At 28.9% G+C, this 22,556-nt stretch overlaps 4 protein-coding genes and 1 long non-coding RNA gene across 9 annotated transcripts; 3 read left to right on the top strand and 2 right to left on the bottom strand.

Annotated features, from left to right (window-relative positions):
• Nucleotides 1-233: 233 nt before the first annotated feature.
• Nucleotides 234-1,482, top strand: LOC145183750 (lipoyl amidotransferase LIPT1, mitochondrial-like). Its single transcript, XM_080059204.2, has one exon. The coding sequence runs from the start codon at nucleotides 385-387 to the stop codon at nucleotides 1,396-1,398; it is 1,014 nt and encodes a 337-aa protein (XP_079915330.2). The 5' UTR covers nucleotides 234-384; the 3' UTR covers nucleotides 1,399-1,482.
• Nucleotides 1,483-1,708: 226 nt separating this feature from the next.
• On the top strand, nucleotides 1,709-6,755 carry LOC145183686 (uncharacterized). Of its 4 annotated transcripts, none has more exons than XM_090076054.1 (13): nucleotides 1,709-1,871; nucleotides 1,970-2,011; nucleotides 2,216-2,345; nucleotides 2,460-2,537; nucleotides 3,086-3,195; nucleotides 3,285-3,419; nucleotides 3,503-3,631; nucleotides 4,048-4,121; nucleotides 4,235-4,333; nucleotides 4,419-4,492; nucleotides 4,620-4,780; nucleotides 5,295-5,381; nucleotides 6,455-6,755. In XM_090076054.1, the coding sequence occupies exons 1-13, from the start codon at nucleotides 1,797-1,799 to the stop codon at nucleotides 6,533-6,535; spliced, it is 1,275 nt and encodes a 424-aa protein (XP_089932180.1). In that variant the 5' UTR covers nucleotides 1,709-1,796; the 3' UTR covers nucleotides 6,536-6,755. The 4 variants fall into 4 exon arrangements, with proteins under 4 accessions (XP_089932180.1, XP_089932181.1, XP_089932182.1 ...); XM_090076055.1 differs by having other exon boundaries at nucleotides 1,733-1,871; nucleotides 2,460-2,545; XM_090076056.1 differs by lacking the exons at nucleotides 1,709-1,871; nucleotides 1,970-2,011; nucleotides 2,216-2,345; nucleotides 2,460-2,537 and adding an exon at nucleotides 2,661-2,722.
• A 611-nt stretch (nucleotides 6,756-7,366) lies between these two features.
• On the bottom strand, nucleotides 7,367-9,717 carry LOC145187186 (uncharacterized). The gene has a single exon (XM_090076053.1). The coding sequence runs from the start codon at nucleotides 9,655-9,657 to the stop codon at nucleotides 7,873-7,875; it is 1,785 nt and encodes a 594-aa protein (XP_089932179.1). The 5' UTR covers nucleotides 9,658-9,717; the 3' UTR covers nucleotides 7,367-7,872.
• Nucleotides 9,718-10,776: 1,059 nt separating this feature from the next.
• LOC145183077 (uncharacterized) lies at nucleotides 10,777-21,260 on the bottom strand. 2 transcript variants are annotated; one of them, XM_090076059.1, is made up of 5 exons: nucleotides 20,919-21,260; nucleotides 17,643-17,729; nucleotides 13,938-14,441; nucleotides 12,431-12,559; nucleotides 10,777-12,302 (listed from the first exon to the last, which is right to left on the bottom strand). In XM_090076059.1, exons 1-5 carry the CDS (start codon nucleotides 21,085-21,087, stop codon nucleotides 10,837-10,839), a joined length of 2,355 nt encoding a protein of 784 aa, XP_089932185.1. In that variant the 5' UTR covers nucleotides 21,088-21,260; the 3' UTR covers nucleotides 10,777-10,836. The 2 variants fall into 2 exon arrangements, with proteins under 2 accessions (XP_089932185.1, XP_089932186.1); XM_090076060.1 differs by lacking the exon at nucleotides 20,919-21,260 and adding an exon at nucleotides 17,971-18,173.
• On the top strand, nucleotides 18,364-20,010 carry LOC149875896 (uncharacterized). Its single transcript, XR_016448988.1, has 3 exons — nucleotides 18,364-18,441; nucleotides 19,327-19,571; nucleotides 19,706-20,010. It is a non-coding gene; the product is annotated as an uncharacterized LOC149875896 (long non-coding RNA).
• Nucleotides 21,261-22,556: the final 1,296 nt, after the last annotated feature.

The raw sequence follows: 22,556 nt of genomic DNA, 5'->3' as shown, positions 1-22,556 counted from the left end.
GAAAACTTTCATGTCTGCTCTTTTTAGTCAATAATGAACGCAGGTTAACACTATAGCTTTGATTTAACACTATGTAAATGAATTGGTTTTTTTATATTTTTTTAAATTTAAGCACACATATATGTATAACTAATTTAATGTAAAGAATTTTCAAATGAGTATATTCTATTAGCATATAGTGCTTATTGTATGCTAATAGTATGAAATAATTATAGAATATTGTTTTTAGTTATTTTCAGATATTTGTTTAGAAAGTCTTAAAAAGTTATTGAATTAAAAGATTCACCTTTAGGGCCTAAATATGTTCCCAGCTTCATTGTTTATATAGTTCTAAGCTTCATTGGCTGAATTTTATAAGCTTTACAAAAGATATCACTGAAGACAATGCAGTTTAACATGTTAAAATTTTCCCTACGTTATAACAGTACCTTGTCAATTGAAAGTCTGAAAAAATCATCAGTTTGGGTATCTCTCTCTAATTGTGTATTTGAAAATATTTCCTTTGAAGATTATATTTATGAAAATTTCCTGTTTAATGGTCTTGAAAGAGTTTTATTTATTTGGAGAAATTCTCCTTCTGTTGTGATAGGCCGTCATCAAAACCCTTGGAAAGAAGTAAATTTAAAGAAAATTGAACAAGAGAGTATAAAACTTTGCAGGCGCAACAGTGGGGGAGGGGCAGTTTATCATGATTTAGGAAATGTAAACATGACTATTTTTAGTCATAAAGAGCAATATAATAGAAGAGAAAATTTAAATTTCATTGTTGAGTTTTTTAGAGTATTCTACAAAATCAATCTTGAAATAAATAAAAAAGATGACATTATATTTGAATCAGAATTTAAAGTATCAGGTAGTGCTGCCAAAGTTGGCTTGAATACTGCTTATCATCATTTTACTTTATTATGTAATTCTGATGTCAATTGTTTAACTGAAGTTCTGAAAAATTCATTGTCGCACATCCAAACCAGTGCCACTCAAAGTGTTCCTTCTCCTATCAAAAATTTATTTTATGAAAGTTATGATTTTTTTGACCTTGTCAAAAATCTAACTGATTTTTACTACACTAAGTACTACAAAATTGATTGTTCTAAACCTGCACTGGTATATGTTAATCCTGTGCAATTCCCTACCGTTTTACACAAAGTTGACCAGTTAAAAGCATGGGATTGGACATTTGGTAAAAGTCCGAAGTTTTTTATACCTGGAATACTCATGGAAGAAGACTTGCACATTGCAGATGTAAATATTGTTGTCCAAAAAGGAATAATTGTTGAAACACAATCATCAATGAAGCAATATGATGGAATACTAAGAAGATTAGTTGGAATTAGATTTGACCCATATAAAATAACATTTTTTTTTAAGTCTTATGGTATCAACATATACTTTCAATAGCTTTTTCTTTTCTTAAGCAATTTATAAAAATTTAAGTTTTAATATTCTCATTTCATTAATTGCATAAACTATTTTATCAAATAGATTTAATAAGAAAATTTGTATTAAAGTATTAGTAGATACATTTTTTTTTAAAAGTTGTATTTCTTTTTTCATATTTTTAGTTGTATTTTTAAAATGCATTAAAAAAAGTTTGAACATTCATTTTGATGCTGTTTTTTTGTTTTGTTTTTTAATTATTTTTGTATAATTTTATTAGAAATAAGTTTTATTTGAAATAATTATAATATTGTTTGTGCAATATGATAAGTAGAAGTCTGTGATTTTTTATTTTAGATATTTTTCAAAACAAAATAACTTTCAGAATAAAAGATTCTTTTTCAGCATAATATGCTAGAATGGGAAATTCTTCTAGGAGAATATCTAACTTACCAGTAACTCCACGTGACGAAAAATTGCATAAACTTTTTGAGGTAAGTCTTCTTTTATATATATACAGACAGACACATATACACATACATATACAAATTATTAAAGCAGAGGATGTAAGAAGCATTTTGTTTACTTTTAGAGATTGTGCAAGTATCAACTGCTAGATCAAGATTTATTTCTGGTATATGAAAGAAATTTTTAAATATGTTTTACTGAATGCAGAGGAGAGAAATATTCTATAGAAAATTTGTTTTTAAAAAAAAAAATTCTTTAAAAACCTTTTTTTAACACTTGTTTTTTTTTAAAAAAGATGACTTTAATTTTTAAGAATTTCTGCTTTTAATTACTTAAGTTTTCAGTTGAAATAAAATTCCAAATTTTTCAGAATCATTTCAAAGGAGTAAGTGATGATGTTGGCCCATATCTGTTCAACAGGTTTTTCATTGATCTACTAAATGCATCTGCAATAACAAGCAAGTTATTTGCAGAAAGAGCGCAAGGAATTTTAGAAACTGGTATTAGTTGTACTTCGAATTTATGATTACACACAAGAAAACATTATTTTTGTAAATACAATCATAAAGTTTGCTTAAGATTCCAATTAAATTTCAGGCTTTGTTCATTTTTAGTTTATAAAAGCCCAAGTGAAAAGATTAATTTTTACCTTGATATTCTTGCTGGTAACAAGGATGACTTCTATGAAGAAGGTATAAAGGTCTGTCACTCAAAATTATTTTATAGATAACTTTTGGATCTTAATATTTTAAGTGCTTCATCTATTTAACTCTCTTGCTCTTCATTATAAAATTCCCTCTTTTTTTTTAGAAGAAATAACCAGAAAAACGTTGTGATACCTAAAATACCTTTTGTTATTTTGCTTCAACCCATCAAGGTTTTTTTAAGAATTGCTATTCAATTAAAGCTGTTAAACTTATTTGTACAACAAATTTTAATCAACAAGTTTATGTGTAAAAATAAACTTGTTAATGTAAAAAACTTTGCTGTTTTAAACACATGAAGAGTTCTATTTAATAGACTTCAGAAAATTCTATTTATTTTAAAAAGCATTGAAAGATTAAGAAGTTGGTACTTTACCTATTTGTCTTACCTTTTGCTATTTGTCAAAAGCCAAATACCAATACTTGATAAATGATTAATTCTGGCAACTTTTTGTATGAAAAAATACTAATGATAGTAAATTAGATCATATGATTTGTTTGAAAATTAATTTTTTTTTTTTTTTTTTTTTTTGTAGACTTGGCATCTTTATATGAAGTTTCTTGCAAATTTGGTATTCTGCAGGCCATGGAAAGTTGTATTATTCCAAAAGATGACATTTTGATTTGCTCAATGGTGAAATCATCTGTAAGTTCCTCACATAATAACTGTTTCTTTTTGGTATTATTTTTGCTATGTAAAATTTAAGTATGAAAAACTATCCTTTTATCTTAAAGTTAGATGGTGCAACCTGTATGTCAAAAAAAAAAGTGATGTGTTTCCTAATAGAAGAATGCTTTTTTATATTTGGGGGTTTTGAAGCATGGCTTTTTGAAAAGTTTATGGGTTCTCAATTAAAGACAAATTTTGAGGTTAGATTTATCTTGTTTAAAGAAGAAAAAAGTAAGCAATATGAACTTAACATAAAGATGCTTTTTAAAATTTGGTATTTTAGATGTTGTTTTTACCAGTAGAATGTGAATCAGGCAATACTATGTTAACTCCGTCACTGCTGTGGTTTTTATGCACTAGACTTTCAGCCTGTTACATTCGAATGGATAACAAATTCAAAGATGGAGATGAGGTTCTTTTTGTATTATTTGTTGTTGAAGTATTATATTTTCTGAAAAAGTAGTGAAATTTAAATTTGATTTGCAGTTTTGAATATTTTTAGCTACTTTTTGATGTTAACATTTTTTGATATTTGTATGAATTGTAATTGTAAATAACTTTGTCTTTTATTTGCTAAATGCTAAATGTACAAGTAAGCATCTAAACTCCAATAGTTTTTATTTAGAAGTTCAATTAAGAAATCAATTTTTTTTGGTCTAATTTAAATTTTTTTTAATCACATAACAAAGTATTTTAAAAAATCTTATATCAAGGTTGCATAAGGTTATGAGTTTTGATAACACATCCTTAAAGAAAGTTATTGTTTGAAAGTGTCATAAATTATTTAAAACTTAAAACATTTAATATCCACTTGTAAATATATTTAAGGATACTTCTGAAAATGAAAGATTTACATGGAATCTGCTATATGAAAGCAGCCAACATGGTCTAAGTTTAAACAGGTTCTTAAACTTGAATGTTTTCACAGTTTATTTCTTCAATACATTTTTTGTATCAAGTCTTAGAGTTTTTTGAAATCTTTCAGAATTATTTTTTAGAAACTTCATTTTTTTAGATTTAAGAGCAAGATAATGAACTATAAGAGTGCAACTGTTACTTTGTTTAAGTTTGCTTCAGGGATTGTATTAATCCTGGCACTTGATGAACCTTGGAGGTGTAGAAAGATTGAATGTTTTAGTTTTGTGGATTTTATGAGTTGTTTGTTTTAAGTGCAATAAATCTGTAAAATTTCTATGTAGAGATTCGCCTGATAAATTTGGTGGTCCATACTGCCAATTGATTGAAGTGTCACCCAATTTAAAAGTTCTTGAAGGTAGGAAGTTTCTTTTCATTATGTAGTAGTTGTTTTTTTAATAAAATGTTGTAATGTTGAATACAATAATAAATAGAATAGTAATAAAGTTAGTTGGAAGTCCATTGTTCTTTGAATTGTTTTTTAGCAAACTCATGCATGGTTTATTTGAAAGAAATAAGTCGTAGTATTGCCACTGGTTTACAAATTGGAAGTGAAACTAATTCAAAAGTTGCCATTGATAAGGATCTCTCATGCGCTGAACTAAATTACAGGAAATCAACTAATGAAGTGCTAGTGCGTATTGAAGTAAGTTTTGAAATACTTTCTTTATTCTCTTTTTCTAAATCTTGGCTTTTCACTTTGTATGACATTTTGAAGGTTACAATGGTAGTCAATAAATTTACCTTTTCTTTGGAAATGAAACAGATATTTTCAGGATTAGAAAAATAAAATGCTGATGTTCTATGACCAAATATCACTATTATTTAAAAAAGTATCTGAATGTAACAAGACCTTGTTTCATCTTGGTCCTATTAAGGACAAGATGAGAAATTTATGTGAAAAATGTTTCATTAATATTAACATTTATGTGTTATTTATGAGAAAGTTATGCGAAAAAATTTTTTAACTTAGGCCACATGTGAGTAGTCATTTAGGAAATGCTCCATAGTATTCATAAAATTTGAATCTACAGAGCAATATAAACAACCAAGTTTTCATCATCTTTAGAATTTTGTCAGCACAAGTTATAAACTTTAAAGTGAAATCATCTAGGCTTATTTATTTTCTTGTTTTGCATTTTGTCATTGATGTTAAATAGACTTGGGGATGTGGAGGAGTTAAAGCCATTCGTAACCAAGAAGATCTAAAAAGATGGGAGTTAAATGAAATAGAAAAACGTAGAAAGGTAAAAAACTTTAATATTTCACTTTTTATCAAACATTTTTCAAATCCCTAAATTTACATCCTCAGGCATCCCACATCTTTATATTCAGAAACCTAAAAGAAATACAAACTCTTTTTAAACTTACCTAAAATAAAACGTGTAGCTGTAATTGCATCAGACATCCAATAGTTTATGTAACACGAACAAAGAACTTGATTGACAAAAGACCAAAATATATCATCTGTTCCACTTTGTTTACTGTAAATCTATGAAAAATCCACTTAAATTATACAAGTTTAAGAGCCTGACTAACAACATTAATGTACGCATCGCATCATCAAGAATATGCAATAGAATAGTTATTTAAAATATTCAGAACTAGACATCTGCATTACGAACGGGTAGTTCCTTAGGATTACGAAATTACTATAAGGTACGAAAAGTTACCAAGTCAGTCGTAATTTTCGTATATTTTTCTCGTTTGTTGATATAGGATTAGCAGGACTCGCTTTGAAAAATGTGTACTTTTTTAACTGAAATAAAATTTTTGTTTCAGATAACATCAAATACATCAAATTTTACTTAATGCACTAATCAAGTTGTCATTATCAAATTGTCGCCATGCAGGCTAGAAATGTTTCGGGAAAAAGGCTGAAAAACATTTTTTTAATTCTGTTCGGGAAAGCTGGAAATATAATTATATATGGTGCCAATTTGTTGTGACTAATTACTTTTGATGTTTGCTGTGTTTAAGATATTCTAAAGATTTACAATATAACAAGGGTGTGTTCCAAATGATTAAACATGTTTTGAAGTTTTGTCAAAAATATTTTAAAAATCGATTATCTAATAAATAGTTTCTGCATTTTATGCTGAAAATTTAGATGAAATTAAGCTCAGTTTCTTATTTTATATAGTTAGCCTAAGTTTTTGCACATATTTACCTTGTGTTTTTACGTTGCTTGTAATCGATAAAAGTTTTTTTGTAATCATTTTTCCTTTAGCAAATATTATTTTTATTTTCATTAAAATCTCTGTTATTACATCCTGTGACTAGGATAATAATGACGATAATGACAAGATCTTTTGTTTAGGTAAAGCTTCCAGGAGAATGGGACGCAGATAAAGCTATACTTGAAATGGGTGGGGTGTGTGTAGACCACAGTCAGAGATAAATGGGCGGCGTATGCGTAAACTACAGTGTTAAATGGATGGAGTGTGTTCAGCCCAACGTTATTGATAAATGAATGGAGTGTGTGTAACCACTGTCAAATGACATCTTAATCTGGATCAACAAAACTGAAGTTACTAACTTTAGTTTTTTCTTTTTTTTCTTTGAAAAAAAAATTATGAAATGTTTTATCTTATAAATGTGAAAGATATTCAGTTACAGGCTTTTGTTTGTATCAATTACAATAAAGCATGGTTTGTGGAAAACCGATAGATTCCGTCACGATTCATTTTGTTAAGCTCGGTACCCGTTATTTTATGGTTTACCAGAAAAGAATGATAGGCATCTAATTCTAATGTTGCTCCTACAGAAGATATCAAAACTTAATATACAGTGCTTCAAAAAAATTAATAAACGCATTAAGATAGTTAAATTATACAAGTTTAAGATCCTGATAGTTTTTTCAAATTATCCTTAAAAAATAATCATATTTGATTAAAATCTACCTTTTTTTTTCTTCTTTTTTTTTTTTTGCAATGCAGAAAGAGTTTGAGCACTTAACTTAAGCCACAAACAAGTTCACTAGTGCGTCACTTTTTTTTTTTTTACTAATTCAGGTTTATGAAATAGAGCAAAATTTATTCGCTATAAAAAAGTAGGCGCACAAAGTTTTATTTTCCTCTTATTTTCTCAAATTATCTGTTATCGATAACTTTTTTTTTTTAATTTTGGATTATTTCTCTTGACAGGTGCATAAAATTGCTGATGATGATTAGTTAAGGTGGCTCACCCCCTCTAAATCTAACTTTTTATAAAGGTTAAAAACTTGTTTTTTATTTTTTATATAAGGAAATTCTATTAAAACTTTAACTTCTTAAAAGAAAAATGAAATTTCCATTTTTTGATGCTGAGTCAGCATAATTTGTCTAAAACCTTACCTTAGCTAAAACAATGATATCTTGAGTAAAATTTGCACTGAATGCACCATATTTTGCCAAATGGTAGCTAAATAGTTGCTCCAGGGCTGGAACTAAAATTTTTTTCAAATGTTAAAAAAAACTAAAATGGCAGCAATAAAGGTGCAGAAATTGATTTAGTGCCTGTGTCAGTCTAACAAACTACATTCAAACTAATTTATTTATGCTTAAAATGTTATAATTCTAGTCCCAGCCCTCATAAATAAGTTAATCAACATACTGTGAAAATTTGAAGATAAAAGCTTTAACCAAACTGAAGATATTAACGTTTTCGTAAGAAAAATATATTAAAATAAGAAAGTCTTAAAAAACACATTTTAAAAAAAAAAACATAAAAACAAAAAGTTTTTTTTATAAAAAGTCACTAAAAACTGCCACTAGCATAAGATTTCATATCATCATTCTCCTTGTCAATGTCTAAATAACCTTTGTTTATTGATCTTATATGTTTTCTTCGTGTTTTACTAACATCAGTCGATTTTCTTGACATATTTGATAGTCGGTTTTTATCTTTTTTGAAAGCTCCTTTTTCAAAATAAACACCTCCAGAAAACCCAAGCATTTTAAAAATGCAACTTAAAGAAGAAAATCCATCATTGTAATTTAAAATAGAAGAATAAACAGATATTTCAAGAATTTTCCTTGCAGTAAAAGTAGTTTTAGGGCATCGCTGCCATATCAAACCATTAAATGACTCATTGCAGTTTTGTGTCATCCCATGTAAACACTTTCTTAGCATTTCAGGGTTTGATAATTCTTGAAAAATAGGTTTAATTTCCTCCATAATTGCTACAGGTAAATTTACTTTTTGTCTATAGCTTGTTTTACCCGTAACTTTATCTGATTGCCATTTGCACCAACTGCTTTTCCCTTTTAAACAAAATTGATGACGAGTGACTTCATATGGAAAGTTTGTACAATGGTAAAGTACAGCTATTACAGAATTTCTCATACTCAGTAGGTTATTTTTATTTTGTCTTATAGCCATTCCAACAAAGTTCTGCATTGTGTTAATAGTTTTATTGGTCAACCTTCCTTTTCCGGATATTTTTAAGCCATCGCTTAACAACCTGCCTTTAAAATCTTTAATTTTTTGACGCAAACGAGAGCCTACTCTTTTCTGATAATGGCCAATACATTCTAGCTTTTCAATAACATAATCACCGTATGGTTTACTTTTAACAACATTAGAAAATGAACTTGAGTCACCATCTCCAAGGTACTTAGTATATCTTAAATTATACTTTTGTATGGACGAATGGAATATTTCTTGAGCTCCAGCAGCTTCCATTGACCCTGCTGAGCCTAAATGATTTACTTGACAAGTGTGTGTAGCTTTCCAATATTCAAAATCAATAGGATTACTAATTCTTCTATGTACTTCACACTGCATACAAAACTTAGATAAAGAACAAACATCAATCACCTTTTTATTTTCATGCGAAAGACCAGCAACAACACCATTTAGGGAGGAGTACCCACGACGTTGCCATGTTCCATCTATTGATATGCCACAGTCAATAATTTCATCATCAGAAGCATTTGCATTTATAATTTCCCTTAGTTCTGATACAGCAGCTTTCATACTCTGAGAACTGCTTTCTTTATAAACTTTATGTAGTTTATTGTTTGTAATATTATAACTGTGATTCGTAAGAGGTGGAGGCATATTCATTATAGCAGTAAAAGTAGACATAGCTTCTCTACCACGTCCAATTTCACGAAATGCCATAACAGCACGTAAATTTATTTCATATGGTTTTGAACTAGAAACACTTTGATTTACAGATGGTGATGAATAAAATGTACTTTCAAAGTCACAGTTTGAACATTGTATTATAATTCCAATAGAAAATCCCATACGTATAGATTCATTATGAAAAAAAGTTGGCTTGCTATTACACTCACTGCATGTGGAATACTGTTCAAATATATTTTTAATAATTCTAAAGTTACAAATAAAGAAAAAATTGTCAACTTCGGAATCACAATTTGTTGCAGCACTAAAGTTATGTTTTTTCTTAAGCTTTGATGCACTTGTTGTTTCTGATTTCCTGCTACAACCATTTACTTCCTCTGCTCTCCTTGTATACCTATTTCCATGATATTTTCTCTTTAAATTTCTAATTTTATTCCTTTTGTTCGCCATATCGAGATAGATAGTTTTCAGTTAAATTACATTGAATTAATGATACAGAGGCTCTGTATCATTAATTCAATGTAATTTAACTGAAAACTATCTATCTCGATATGGCGACTCTGTAACAGAGCACATTTTTAAGAAATATTACATTTTACAGAACAGTAGAAAAGCATAATAGATCTAACATTGAAAAATAGTTCAAAACTTTAAGTTAAAACCTTCAAGAAGTAATGAATAAATTTGTTGTTTACACCGTTGCTATGGCGTTGCTAAGGAGTAGGAAACTGTATTAACCACAATAACGGTATTTTTTGTTACTTTTTAAGCATATAATAGTAAAAATATATTATGAATTTTGTACTTCGATGCTTAATACAACATAATTCAAAAAAAAAAAAAAAATTTTTTTTTTGATTTTGAATGGGGGTGAGCCACCTTAAGCCACGTATAAGACTTTTTGTTGAGGTTATGAGACGTTAAGATACATTAAAATAGGTCTAAAAGCAATAAGCAAACCAAAAAAGTGTCAGAGAATTGATGTAAATGATCAGCAACAGACAAATAGCAAATAGAATATTAACTTCCGAGAATCGCGGAAGAAATACTGTAAAAAAATTTAAAGCGGTAGTGTCATCTAGGATCCGGAAGGTTAAAAAAAAAAAAAAGGTTTAAATAAAGATATCACGCACTCAACTAAGAAGAAGTAACGTCTAAATCTTGAAAATTTATAGTTTTCTGAGGGACAAACAAATTTCCAAGATCGAACTTTGACTCGTTTTAATTCTCGTGGCAGAGAATAAGTTGTCTTAGTGTTACCATAAAGACAATTTGCTCACTGGACTCGGTGACAGCACAACTAATGGAAAAATAAAGAATTCAGCGGCTTGAATAACTGCATATTAAAAATCTTTTCCTTTCTAATATGATATTAATGTTGCTGGGGTAATTGCGCTTATCTGGAAGAATTGAGTAAATATCCAAAGCTATCCGAACAGTTCTTGAAAAAAAAGGAGTTATTAGAGAGAAAACTGACGCAATTTTTTTTTCTCCCAAAATCTTATTAGGAATGTTAGTAAAAAAAATACGGGAAATTATATTTTAATAAGGGTTCTAAGATACAGATAATCTGATATTTAAGAATGTTTTCTCATACAATTTGTACACCTTTGCTGAAAAACCTTAAAACTAAAGAAACTCTACATTCTTATCTTCTATTTGACTACTTATTGCTTCTGTCGATTTATGTCGATATAAGTTTTTTCCTCTCCTTTCAATAGCAGAAAACTGAGACTCACCTAAAAGCTGAGAAATCATTGGGTACTCGCACCCTAATTCGGGATTGTTTTGAAGTTCTAAAGCTAGCTTTTTTAAAGTACCTGAATCGATTGATTTTCGACGACAATTTCCTTGATGATGTTTATTTTGCAGCCTCTTTGGGGTTTTAGCCTCTTCATCAATTAGAAATGTTTTTGCGATTCGAGATCGTTCGTCGATATGTTTAACAGCTGGCATTGAATGTGTACGTTTCGGTTGATTCCTTTTTTCTGGGTCATTTTTTACGTCGGTAGATACTAAGTCAACAACTTCTTTGTTGCATTTTGTCTCTATGTTTCCATCATAAGAATGTGGTCTAGACTGATTTTTAAATATAAAATGAGATTTCTTTTTGTTATCATTAGATGGCATGTTTAAAACACAGTTAGAATAAGAAGGGGGTTCTTTTAAAGTAACGTTTGAAAACCTCGCTTCGTTATACTTCTTATAATCCACATTAACTTGATCTCTTTTGATAACATTTTGTTGCGATGATTCATAGCCAGGTGGATCTTTGTTTGTGTATGGAATTCTAAATCCGGACTCGATTTCTTTCTTAAGAAGTAATTGATTAGAAAGGTTTTTTTGAACCGACAACAAAGAGTTAAATAAAAAGTTCGATTCGTCATTTTGTATACTATAACTAAATCCTGAAGAACGTCGAGGTGGTTGACTATTCAAACGCGTATTATATATACTACATGTAATTGGAACACCATTGGTTACAGGAACTATGTAATCATTATTGTAACCTCTTTTAATTATAACACTATCGTTTCGATTATCGTTCAAACCATTTAAATTTATATAATCAATCTCTCCGTTAATCATGCTTTGATTAATGGATTCGTCAAAAAAATTTTGGATATACTTTTTTGTGTAAACGTAGCATGGTTTTTGAAAAGTTTGGCTATCTTGCGAAGACGAGCGTTTTAAATGAGAATTTAAATTCAATGATATGTTTTCTTCACTCTGTGTACGATTATAAAGAAGGTCTTGACCTATCAACTGACAAGGTTTTTTTGTTGAACTAGTAATTTGTAAAGATTCACTTGAAGCTGCCCTATTATGACGTCTTTGGTGAACTGTTTTCTTATTGTTTTTTATAGAACTCTCATCGTATTTGATAATATTGTCCGAACTTAATTGATTCTGTTCAAACGTAGAACGACAGAAAGGCTGATTATTTAAAAGGCATTCTTTTGGATAAAAATCTCGTGGTTTAGGAAGAAACTCTATATTAAATTTTGATTTTGAGAAATCTAGGTTTTCAACTGAAGATGTAATTTTTTCTTGTTCCGCGTTAACTAGCGAAGCTTGATGTTCGCTAAGAGTCACTGAAATAAATCACTTAATAATTGCACAAACTATTTTGCTATTTAACATTTAACGGTAATAACACTAAAACATAGTAAGAAAAATAGTTTGTCGGCCAACAATTGCAAAATAATCTTGTAAACTATACCTTTTGATAAAAAGTCTCCTTTTCTGATTTCAAGACAAACATTAGAAGCTGGCTCAACAAAGAGTGGAAACGCATCGACACTGCTCAGCCCAAATACTGAAACGCCGTTTATGGAAATAACTTCATCTCCTATGTCAAAAAATAGTTGCTTTACACATCACACATCACACTTAATAGTAGTCAAAAAGTATTTTTTTTTTTTTAGATTCATTTGTGTTTTGGTATTTTTCTTTTCTTTTTATCTAAAATTTATTCGCTTTGTGATTTGCTCGTGTTGTCGTGAAGCGTCTCGCCGTGAAAGTATAGAGATAAAATAAGAATTATACTTTTTTTCAAAACATAAAAAAGTAATTATGTTTGATCTACGTTTTTATTTTTATATATTTTTTTTGTTTGTTTGTTTTTTTGCATTGAGAAATTTTTCTCTACAACTGTAACAAGTTCACTAGCTACTTACTTTTTTATTAACTCGGTTTTATTAAGTGAATATAAAAAACTTACAAGAAAGAGAAAAAGCATACTAGAAAACGTTGAAAAAAAATTAAAGAATTGGACGCACTAAGCTTTAAAATAATTTCCATTTTCTTCTTAAGCCCAATTGTTGCACATAACAATTTTTTAAATGTTTTTTCTATAAAAAGTTGAATTAAATTTTTAATGTTGATTAGTTAACTCACGTTTAGGACTTTTCTTGTGTAGATAATATGATGCTCTGAAAGTTAAGATGTCTAGAAATCGGTCGAAAAGATGTTAGCAAATCAACAAAATGGTAGATGATATGACCCAATTCAAGAATAAATTATTCTTAACTTACCAACAACTTATCAACAAAAACTGGGGGAAATGTGATTCTTCAAATATACAATTAGAAGAAAATTTACTTAGAAAAAATATTTGTGCTAAGCAAACGTCAGAAAACCGCTGACGTTGGCTCATTCAGCCCACACAGTTAAAGTTTAGATGAAAAAAATGAATTAAGCTTAGTCCCCTGGCCAGCTCGATCACCGGATTTGAACTTAATCGAATCTACGTGGGCTTGAATAGACAAAGATATATTCAATGTTCGAATAAATGCCATAAGTAGCCTAAAATAAAAATTAGATACCATTTGAAGAAGAGTTTCAACAGAAGTTTGCAACAATTTTGTTTTTTCCAAGCAAAAGTTTTGCATAAATAAAAAAAAAATAGGTGGATATTTGAAATGGTAGTTTTGATGTTTATTGTTGATTTGCCAACAATTTTTATTTATCGTTGTACTTTTTATTAGTTCATTATGTTATTGTGTTCGATTTTTAAGTGTAATTCTTTTTTTTTTTAGCATGACTTTACCTTGCAAAATTATTTAAAAGAAGTTATCTTTAAAGTTAAAAATTTGGTATATCTTCTTTTTACTTTTGTGCTATTTTATATATATATATATATATATATATATATATATATATATATATATATATATATATATATATATATATATATTACACCTATGGTTATAAATATAATATATTACCTGCGCTTAGAGATCCTTGCTTAAAAGAAATTTCGTCCATATCCATTTTTTTTATGAAAACCCCAGCAATCCCGAAATCTAGTCCCATAGAGTTAGCATTCTTTTTTTCAATGACAACGGTTTCAAAATCTGAAAAGTTCATATCATAATCCATTTTTAACTTTCGTTGACGTATATCTCTTAAAACTGCGCTTTTGTTTGATATCAACCCACAAACACTCTCATGAGGTAAAACGTCTTTTTCAACCTTCAAGCTGCTTAGACTATCAGTTTGAGCTCCAAAAGATCTGAATTGTTTTAATTGGATGCAATTAAAGATATCAGGAGGATGCGAACAGTTGGAATTGAAAACCTCTTCATTATAATTTGTGTGATTTGTAAGGAAGCTCAATTTTTTAGAGAGGTTAGGCATAGAGGGAGATTTTTTGGGCGGAAATGTTTCTGAGAAAGGTATAATTGATTCGATGCTTGAAGCAATAAATCCACTGTCATGCCGTTTCCTGCCTAAAAATGAACAATCAACTTTGTTTCATATTTTTAAAATAAGATTTGTAAAAAAATGTAAAGAAAAGTGCACTTAATGATTACAGTACCGGAGATTTTTTGATTGTTTGTGAAAAGGTGTTGTTTAATTACCACAGGATCATAGAAAGATTAAATATAGGGCCGAATTATATTAAACTGCACCCCCTCCCCTCTCCAATATCCCTTTATATCAATCAATCATTATCAATCAATGTTAACAAGGATGTTACAAAAAACACAGGTCAATGCAATTAAGATAAAGCCTAATTAAGATAAAGAAAAGAAAAAAGAGAAACATTAGAAATAAACTAATCACATAATAAAAGTTGAATTTTACAAAAACATTTATAAGTAAAAACACTTTTAAAAGAGATAAAATGTAGATTAAATAATTAATAAAATGTATTCACATATACATGCGCAGATGCACATATGCAAACAAAAAGGTATAAGATAAAGTTAAGCGTAAGTTTTTAGGAAGAAATGATGGAGTAGCTTTAAGAACAGATTCTTGGACCTGTTTTTAGGGTGTATAGAAGGGTGTTCCAAGAAAAGATAAATGTATAATTTAATGGAATTTATTCCATTTTTAGTTGTCTACTTTAGTGGGATGGTTAAGTTGTTATAAGTGACTGATCTTAGGCTATGCCTACTCATTGTCCAAGTATTAAAGTAGTTATGAAACATGGTAGGAAGAAGACCATGTTGTTGATCCCAGACAAATGAACAATTTAGGAATTGATTATGACATAGAAACGAAGAACTTTAGATGTAAGATACAGATTGCCACTAAGGAAATGTTTTGGGCAAAAATGAATTATTCGTATTGCTCTTCTGAAATGAAACGATTTTAGAAAGGCAGATAGTTTTAGATTGTCCCCAAACTTGACATGCATATTGTAAATGTGAACCAAAACTTGATGTATATAGATTGTAAACTTTTCATAACATACCGTTGAAACGGTTTAATTTAAGAGTAAGTTCATTTATGTATTTTGAATGAAAGTTTCTTATCTATTACAACATTCTTTATCTCTTACAACACCAAGATAAGTTATGTTACTAGACAAAGAGAGTTTTTGGCCACTTATTCTTGAAGTTCAAGTATTTTGAAAGATTCTTTTTAGATTTTTTTGGAAAAATTAGCATGTTACGTCTTAAATATCACTATTTCTATTTTTTTTTTAGTATTCAATGAGATTTTCTTTGTTCGAAGCCATTGAAGAAGACTGACCATATCCTTATTAACATATTTATTTAGTTTTTTGAGAGAGTTTGTCGTTAATTGAAGATTAGAATCATCAGCAAAATGATACGTATTTGAATGTTTGATAGAATTATTAAGATAGAAAGATTAAGATTATTGATATAGATGATAAAGAGAAGAGGACCTAATATAAATCCCTGAGGGATACCAATGCAAACACTTTTAATGTGGATCCCTGAGGGATACCAATGCAAACACTTTTAATGTCTGAAAAGGTGCCATTTTAAGTAAAAAGCTGTTGACGAATGGAAAATATAATTTAATGCATTTCCAGGGTATGCTGCTTACACCATAATAATTAAGCTTTTGATAGGAGAATGTCATAGTGAATGGTGTCAAAAGCTTATTGTAAACCTTCCATTATCAAGAGCAACTCTTATCTTTTCTCTAATTTCGATTAGAGAATGTAGAATGCTCTTTAAGAAAACCAAACTGGTGTTTATATAAAAATTGATTTTGTTTTAGAAAGTAATTTTTTATGCACAACTATTGTTGTGCTTTTTTTATGGTTTTCATCCTTTTTTTTTTTTTTTTTTTTTCGTCTGTCCTTAATGATCAACAAATTCAGACTATTAAATTGCTTTTTTTTAGAATTTATTACTTCAATAAATAGAGATACGAGTTCTTTACTTTTAACCAGGATCAAGTCAATCCTAATATTAAAGTTTAAGCATAATATACATCAAAACACCACTCTTTTTAGCTTCCGTTGGCGTGTGAACAGATACATATCCATTCTAAATCAACATTAGTTATATACACATCTTTATCGTGCAGATTAGATTCAATTACCTCGATGATATCAGACAAATTATCAAATATCAGTAGTATTTTAAAATTGTCAATATAATATGGTAGTGAAGGTATGTTTATATGAAGATAACTTACAGAAATTTCGGACAAGTTATTGTACCTAGGAACATCTACATACTTGGAGTTGATTGAAGTTTAAAATAAGTGATTGAGGTCCCCAAAAAGGTTTTTTAAGTTTGCATTATCAAATTGATTTTTTATTACGTTAACTTTCAAATCTGGTAGATAACTCAAGATCAGAAATATTAGAGAAAGGAAGAAATGTTTTTGTACAGATTACGCAATACCAAGTATTTAATGATTTGGTATTTTCCTATGTCAGTTTGTTAACTCATTTACATTTTATGTGTATCCACTTGTCACATAGGTCACATTTGGTTACTGAGTGATTTTTAGCTTCCGCTAAAAATCACTCAGTAACCCAATGTGGTCCACAAGATTGTTTCACTATTATCATTGAAAAATTATGGAAAAAGGATTGTAAGAAAAAGAAAAAAAAATCCAAAAAGAGATGAAAAATCTGAGTTACAGAAGTAAAAAAAAGAAAATCAAGAAGAAAGTATATATAATAATTATTATATATAATAATTATTATATATAAGTATGTAAGAATAAAAATAACATGTTAACTTTTAATTAAGTCTACTAACAAATTATTGGTGTATTATAAACTTTTCATACTTCAACTTTCTTTTTCATTGAGAGCAGTTGAATTTTTTCATGGTTTTTAACAGTTTTTTTTGTCTTTTCTTGTTTTGCTACCTTTTATCTAATTAATAGATGGCTCCCCTTGTTCCTCTCACCCTAGCCACACACACTCCCCCTTCCCTACACACACACCATTCTTGTTAAGGTACTGTATTGCATTATAATCTATCTTTAGAAATAATTATGCTTTATTGAATTGATTATTATAACTTTTTATTGAAACTGAAAAGCTGCATAAACGAGATTGTAAATTTACGCGATTGAAAATGAAGCGACAAAAAGCATTTCAAATCTGTTGGGTCGTCGTTTGCGAAATTTTTTGTTTGTAACATTGAAATTTTTTTCGAGAAACCGGAATTAAAAAGAAAAAAGAAGTAAGAGCGAAGTACTACCGCTGTAAATGACATCGAGTTCATCTTCGAATAAATTGTTTCTTTTGCCTTCTACATTTTCTACATTTTCTGAATTCTCCGTAGAATCTAAAATAAAATTTGAAAAACTTTGAACGTCTGAATATTTCAAAATTAAAACATAAAACTATTGAACTGTTTTCTACGAACAATTAGTATGACCCTTTCATCATTAACAATTGGTTAATTAGTTTTTAAAAAATTAAAAAATACTTAGTAAAGAAAACTTATTTTAAAAATTTTAATTTTGATAAACTCTCTCTAATAATTTTAAAAAACTGAAACCAAACGAAGTAATTTGCTAAATTACTTTGGCAAGTATGAGCAGGCCTATCGAGGGGCCTGAACATGAGCAATAATAAACTTAATTTTCTTCATAAAGAAACCTCGATGCTGACGGTAAAGTTAACAAATTATCTGTGGTAAGGGAAGATATAATTTAAAACATAAGCCAAAAAAGAAAGCTTGGGTCAACGAAATTAAATTTTGTATTAAAAAAAAAAAAACTCCACGTCATTAAAGTGCTTTTGATCGTGCACCAATCGAAGTTTTTTTTTATTCGTTAAAACATTTTTACATTTAAATTAGAACTTCTTGACCTAAAAACTCTTATGATAATATTTAACATGGGATTATCAAAAGCTTTATAATTCTTATGCTAACTTTGGTGCGTTCCAGTCCTCTGCGAAGCCTCTCAACACACCTTTTTTTTTATTAGTGCCCAAGCTTAATAGCGCAGTTTGTTTTTACATCTAGGTGTTAATTTTATCAAACATATTAGGTACATTTTTATAAAAAATATTAGGTACGTTTTTATAAAAAATATTATGTACATTTTACAAGATCAACTCGTGAATATTTTCTCGTAGTTCACGAAAAAAACGAAAACTTTTGCTACACCGCGTTTAATTTCATATTAACTTCTACTTCCCATTGAATTTTGTAAAAAATCCATTTAAATTTTTAATATTTTAATAGGATATTAAATTATGAAGATTTCTTAGAAGCCATAAAAGTCGAGAAAACCCCAATTTTAGATTTCTAAAAGCATGTTTCTTTATAAAAAAAACAACAAAAAAACACTCAAACTTCACAGTTTAAGAACCTCTGCACTTTGATTCTTTTTGCTCACCTGACCTTAGCTCACTGCGTACAGATAAAATGAGATTTTTCTATAAATTTTTACATTATTGGCCACCTCAACCTCGTAAAAAGCAAAATCTAATCTGCAATTCGGAGCCACAACTAAGAGCGTCATTCATTGGACAAAAGAACGACCACAAAACGAAGAGACTATTTTTAAACATATCCTACTCTAACGGAAGCTGTTCTTTTTGTTTGATTTTTTTTTCGTTTTTTTTAATAAAAATGAAAGGAAATATAACCTAAGATAAAAATAAGAATTATTCCAAACATCAGTATACTAACATCTTGAATTACCAACTCTATATATATATATATATATATATATATATATATATATATATATATATATATATGAGCGAAAAGTTTACGAACGAAAAATTCATTACCAAGTTAGTTTAATTAACCAGCAAATAAATATTTACTTGTATTCATTGAATAAAGTATATTTAGTTTCATTATAGTTCTAAATATTTTAACTTTAACTTAAAAACTTTAATACACTTTTATATTTTGTGGACAGGTCTGAATGATACTTTGGTAAGTCTCAAAGGTTTTTGGGTTTCTGTCGCCATTTGTATCGTTTTTTTCAAGTGTTGGCTCGAAGACTGAAGTCATCAAATTTTTGGCACCACATGTGTGACTTCTTATAGGCTCTACAAACTCTATTGTGTTGGTTTTTGCAGTTCCATGACACACTTTATGTGCTTGCACTTTAGACAAATAAAACCTTTGTATTTCCTGCTCTTCACCAAGCTCACCCACAAGGTAGGCAAATGTGTTTGCACCTATAACTATATTGTACTCCATTTGCTTGTTAACGTTTGCTAAATGTTTTTTCACGGTATTTTCATCAACAACAGCACAGAATGAAGCTTTAAAAGTTACATGACATGTTTTAGGTGTTTGGACCTTTGAAGTTTCAAGATTCTCCGAGGTACTAATCAAATTTCGAGGCTAGATTAGTTATAAATCGTTCGTGGAGTTTTCGAGTCTAAGCAGTAAATTAAATTTTTGGTCCTGTTAGTTTTATTTTCTTGGATGTTTTCCTTATTGGGTTTTTTAATTTCCGGCAGCAGAACGAGGCACCATGAAGAATACAAGATACTTTTTGAGATTTTTTTTACGTATATCTGCATATTGAATTTATCTATATATTGAATATATCTATAATATGTTGTCAATTATATATGCTTTATAGTATATTATGGATCCTATTATTTTTTACTTGTATTAAATTGAAGTTTCCAAGCGTAATTTATTTTTAAGTTTGGTAATATCTTAAGTATAGCGGCTATTATATGCGAAACAAACTGTTGGAGGTAAAACCGCGGTGTAACGGCAAAAAGTTCATTGCTTTTTACAACGATTCGAAAAACTGACAAAATAATTCGAATAAAGTTTCGAAATGAAATAATTTCATGCGTCAAAGGATATGGTGCGTTGTACATATATGAGACCGGATAATAGTTATTTTTAATATTCGTATCTCAGTGGTTCAGATTTGCGCTTTTAGTTATTGGAGAGGAATTTTAAATCGATTTAATCCGCTACGTCACCCGTAGCTCATCAACAATTCTTATCAGTTTCCGGGAACAACTTGGAATGTCCGGAATGGACCGGAAAAATTCAATGAATTAGCACCATCATGAATCTGTATAATAAATCCTAGACATGAATGCAGCAATAGTAGCTATACAAACAAACTCATTAAAATAGATTGAGTAAAGAGAATCTCCTGAAGTTTGTGTCTACTTTTAAAGCTGACTGTGTTACTTCTGGTAGAAATAAAAAAAAGTGATCACGTTTTTTGAAATTGTAAGGAAATTCTTGTGCATTAATTTTTAGTTCTGAAAAACTCAAAAGATCTTCGTTCACTTGTATATTTTCTTAGTAGATTACATGCCAATGGTGTTTCATTTATATGCAATATTTTGAAACGCTACATTTCCGACACAAAGTATTTATAAGAGTTAGTAATAAAAATAAACTTAAGAATCTTGTATATGAAAATTTGCGCCGAAGTTTTTGGGGCTTTTAACACAAAATGAAAGGAACTTCAATTTAAAAACAAAAGATTCTCAAAAATAATAAGTCGTTTTAGAATTTACTCACTGATTTTCCGTCTCCTCGCAACAAAGAATATAACAATGCTTGAAATGAACAGACATCCACCAAACGTACCAAAAATAGAGTATAAAACAAGATCTTTGCATTCTGGTGGGAAAGTTGCTGTTACTTGGGATGTAATAATCAACAAAATCCATATTTGTGCATTTGACATTATTAAATAATTTTTCAAGGTTTAAAATAAATCTCCAGTGATGGAAAACTTTAATTACGGTAGTATTGTTTAAAAAGTTTTTGACTAATATTAAATATTTGCGGATAAAAAAAAAAGTTCATTTAGTTAATCACAAACACACGAGATCATTTCATAACTTTAGAGCAATTACATAAAAATCTGAGTTCTTTATTTAACAACACTCAAACAATTTGTGGAATTCAAAAAATCTAATAAGGTTAAAATAACATTTATAAATAACACTAAAAGATTAAAAAAGCATGGAAAATTTTTAAATTCCTATCTTTGTTAAAAATTTTGCTTTTTCATCGTATAAAGCATTTCTAATAATTTGCGCCGCTCAAAATTCTTTTAAATTCCTTCGCGTCACTTTTATGGTAAGAAGTTTGTAGCTTAAAAAATTTTCATTTTTTTCATTTTTAGCTCCAATATTTCTGTTAAAAAATTTAACAATTCTGAATCAAATTTTTATCTATTAAGTAATTTCTTACCTTAAATAATTACTACGTCTGACCAGGACTTTTAACTGTGGACTTTTGACTGTGGGCTTTTAGAAGTACTATAAAAGATTCTAAATTTTCGGTTAAACCTCAATATATATTTGAAGGGTAAAAGTTTTGAAATGCCGATCAAATTTTGACTAATTTTTTTTTTGTTTTGAAAACGAGCTTTTTCTTTCAAATATTCTTGCTGCGTTTTTTTTGCTATTAAAAAGGAAAAACTTTGAAGTTAAACACAAGCGACTTTTTTTAGGTTTGCAGACTTTATTAGTGGGCCTATAAGTGTACACTTTGCTCGGCGTAATTTCTAAATGGGAGGATTTAGCACTCAGCAAGCTTTAATAGAGACTATTGCAGTGTTTTTTCAAAAATATAACCACTTTACTATTATAGGCGTTCCAGCTAATAGTTAATCAAGGACGAAAGATGGGGTTTCGAAAACCTTCTGGAATTTTTACTGAATAATGAAGTATCATTAACTAAAAAATAATAGTTTATTATCAATATAAAGATACTATTCATCGAGACAAATGTAGATACTCATTGAACTATAAAATAGCGAGACAGATGAAACACAAGGTGGACGCACTTGTACAACTGCATTATAGATAAAACTGTCAAACAATTGAAGTTAACATCAATAAAATTTCAATAGTTAAATTTGTAAGTTTTTGAAAAGTTTGTAGAAATTTTATAATCTTTACTATTGAGCCGAGACCACTGATCTCTATAATAACTGGATAGCGCATCTCTTATATCAAAATTGACGCCAAAATCGCAATATTGGAAAGCCCCAGAACGCTGAAATCTGATATGTGTATTTAAAGCGATAAGCCGAAAAACAGAACTTGAGGCTTACGAGAATTAAACTTTTGGGGCTTTCCAATATGGTGATTTTGGCGTCAAAAAATTAGAAGTTTTGCTCGGAGTTGCGCTATCCAGTTATTA

Source organism: Hydra viridissima, unplaced genomic scaffold (assembly GCF_058129835.1).
Source record: "Hydra viridissima isolate aposymbiotic clone 2 unplaced genomic scaffold, HvirCarnegie_v1 scaffold_113, whole genome shotgun sequence".
In the NCBI taxonomy this organism is placed as follows: domain Eukaryota; kingdom Metazoa; phylum Cnidaria; class Hydrozoa; order Anthoathecata; family Hydridae; genus Hydra; species Hydra viridissima.
This window is presented reverse-complemented; position numbering and strand designations above follow the sequence as displayed.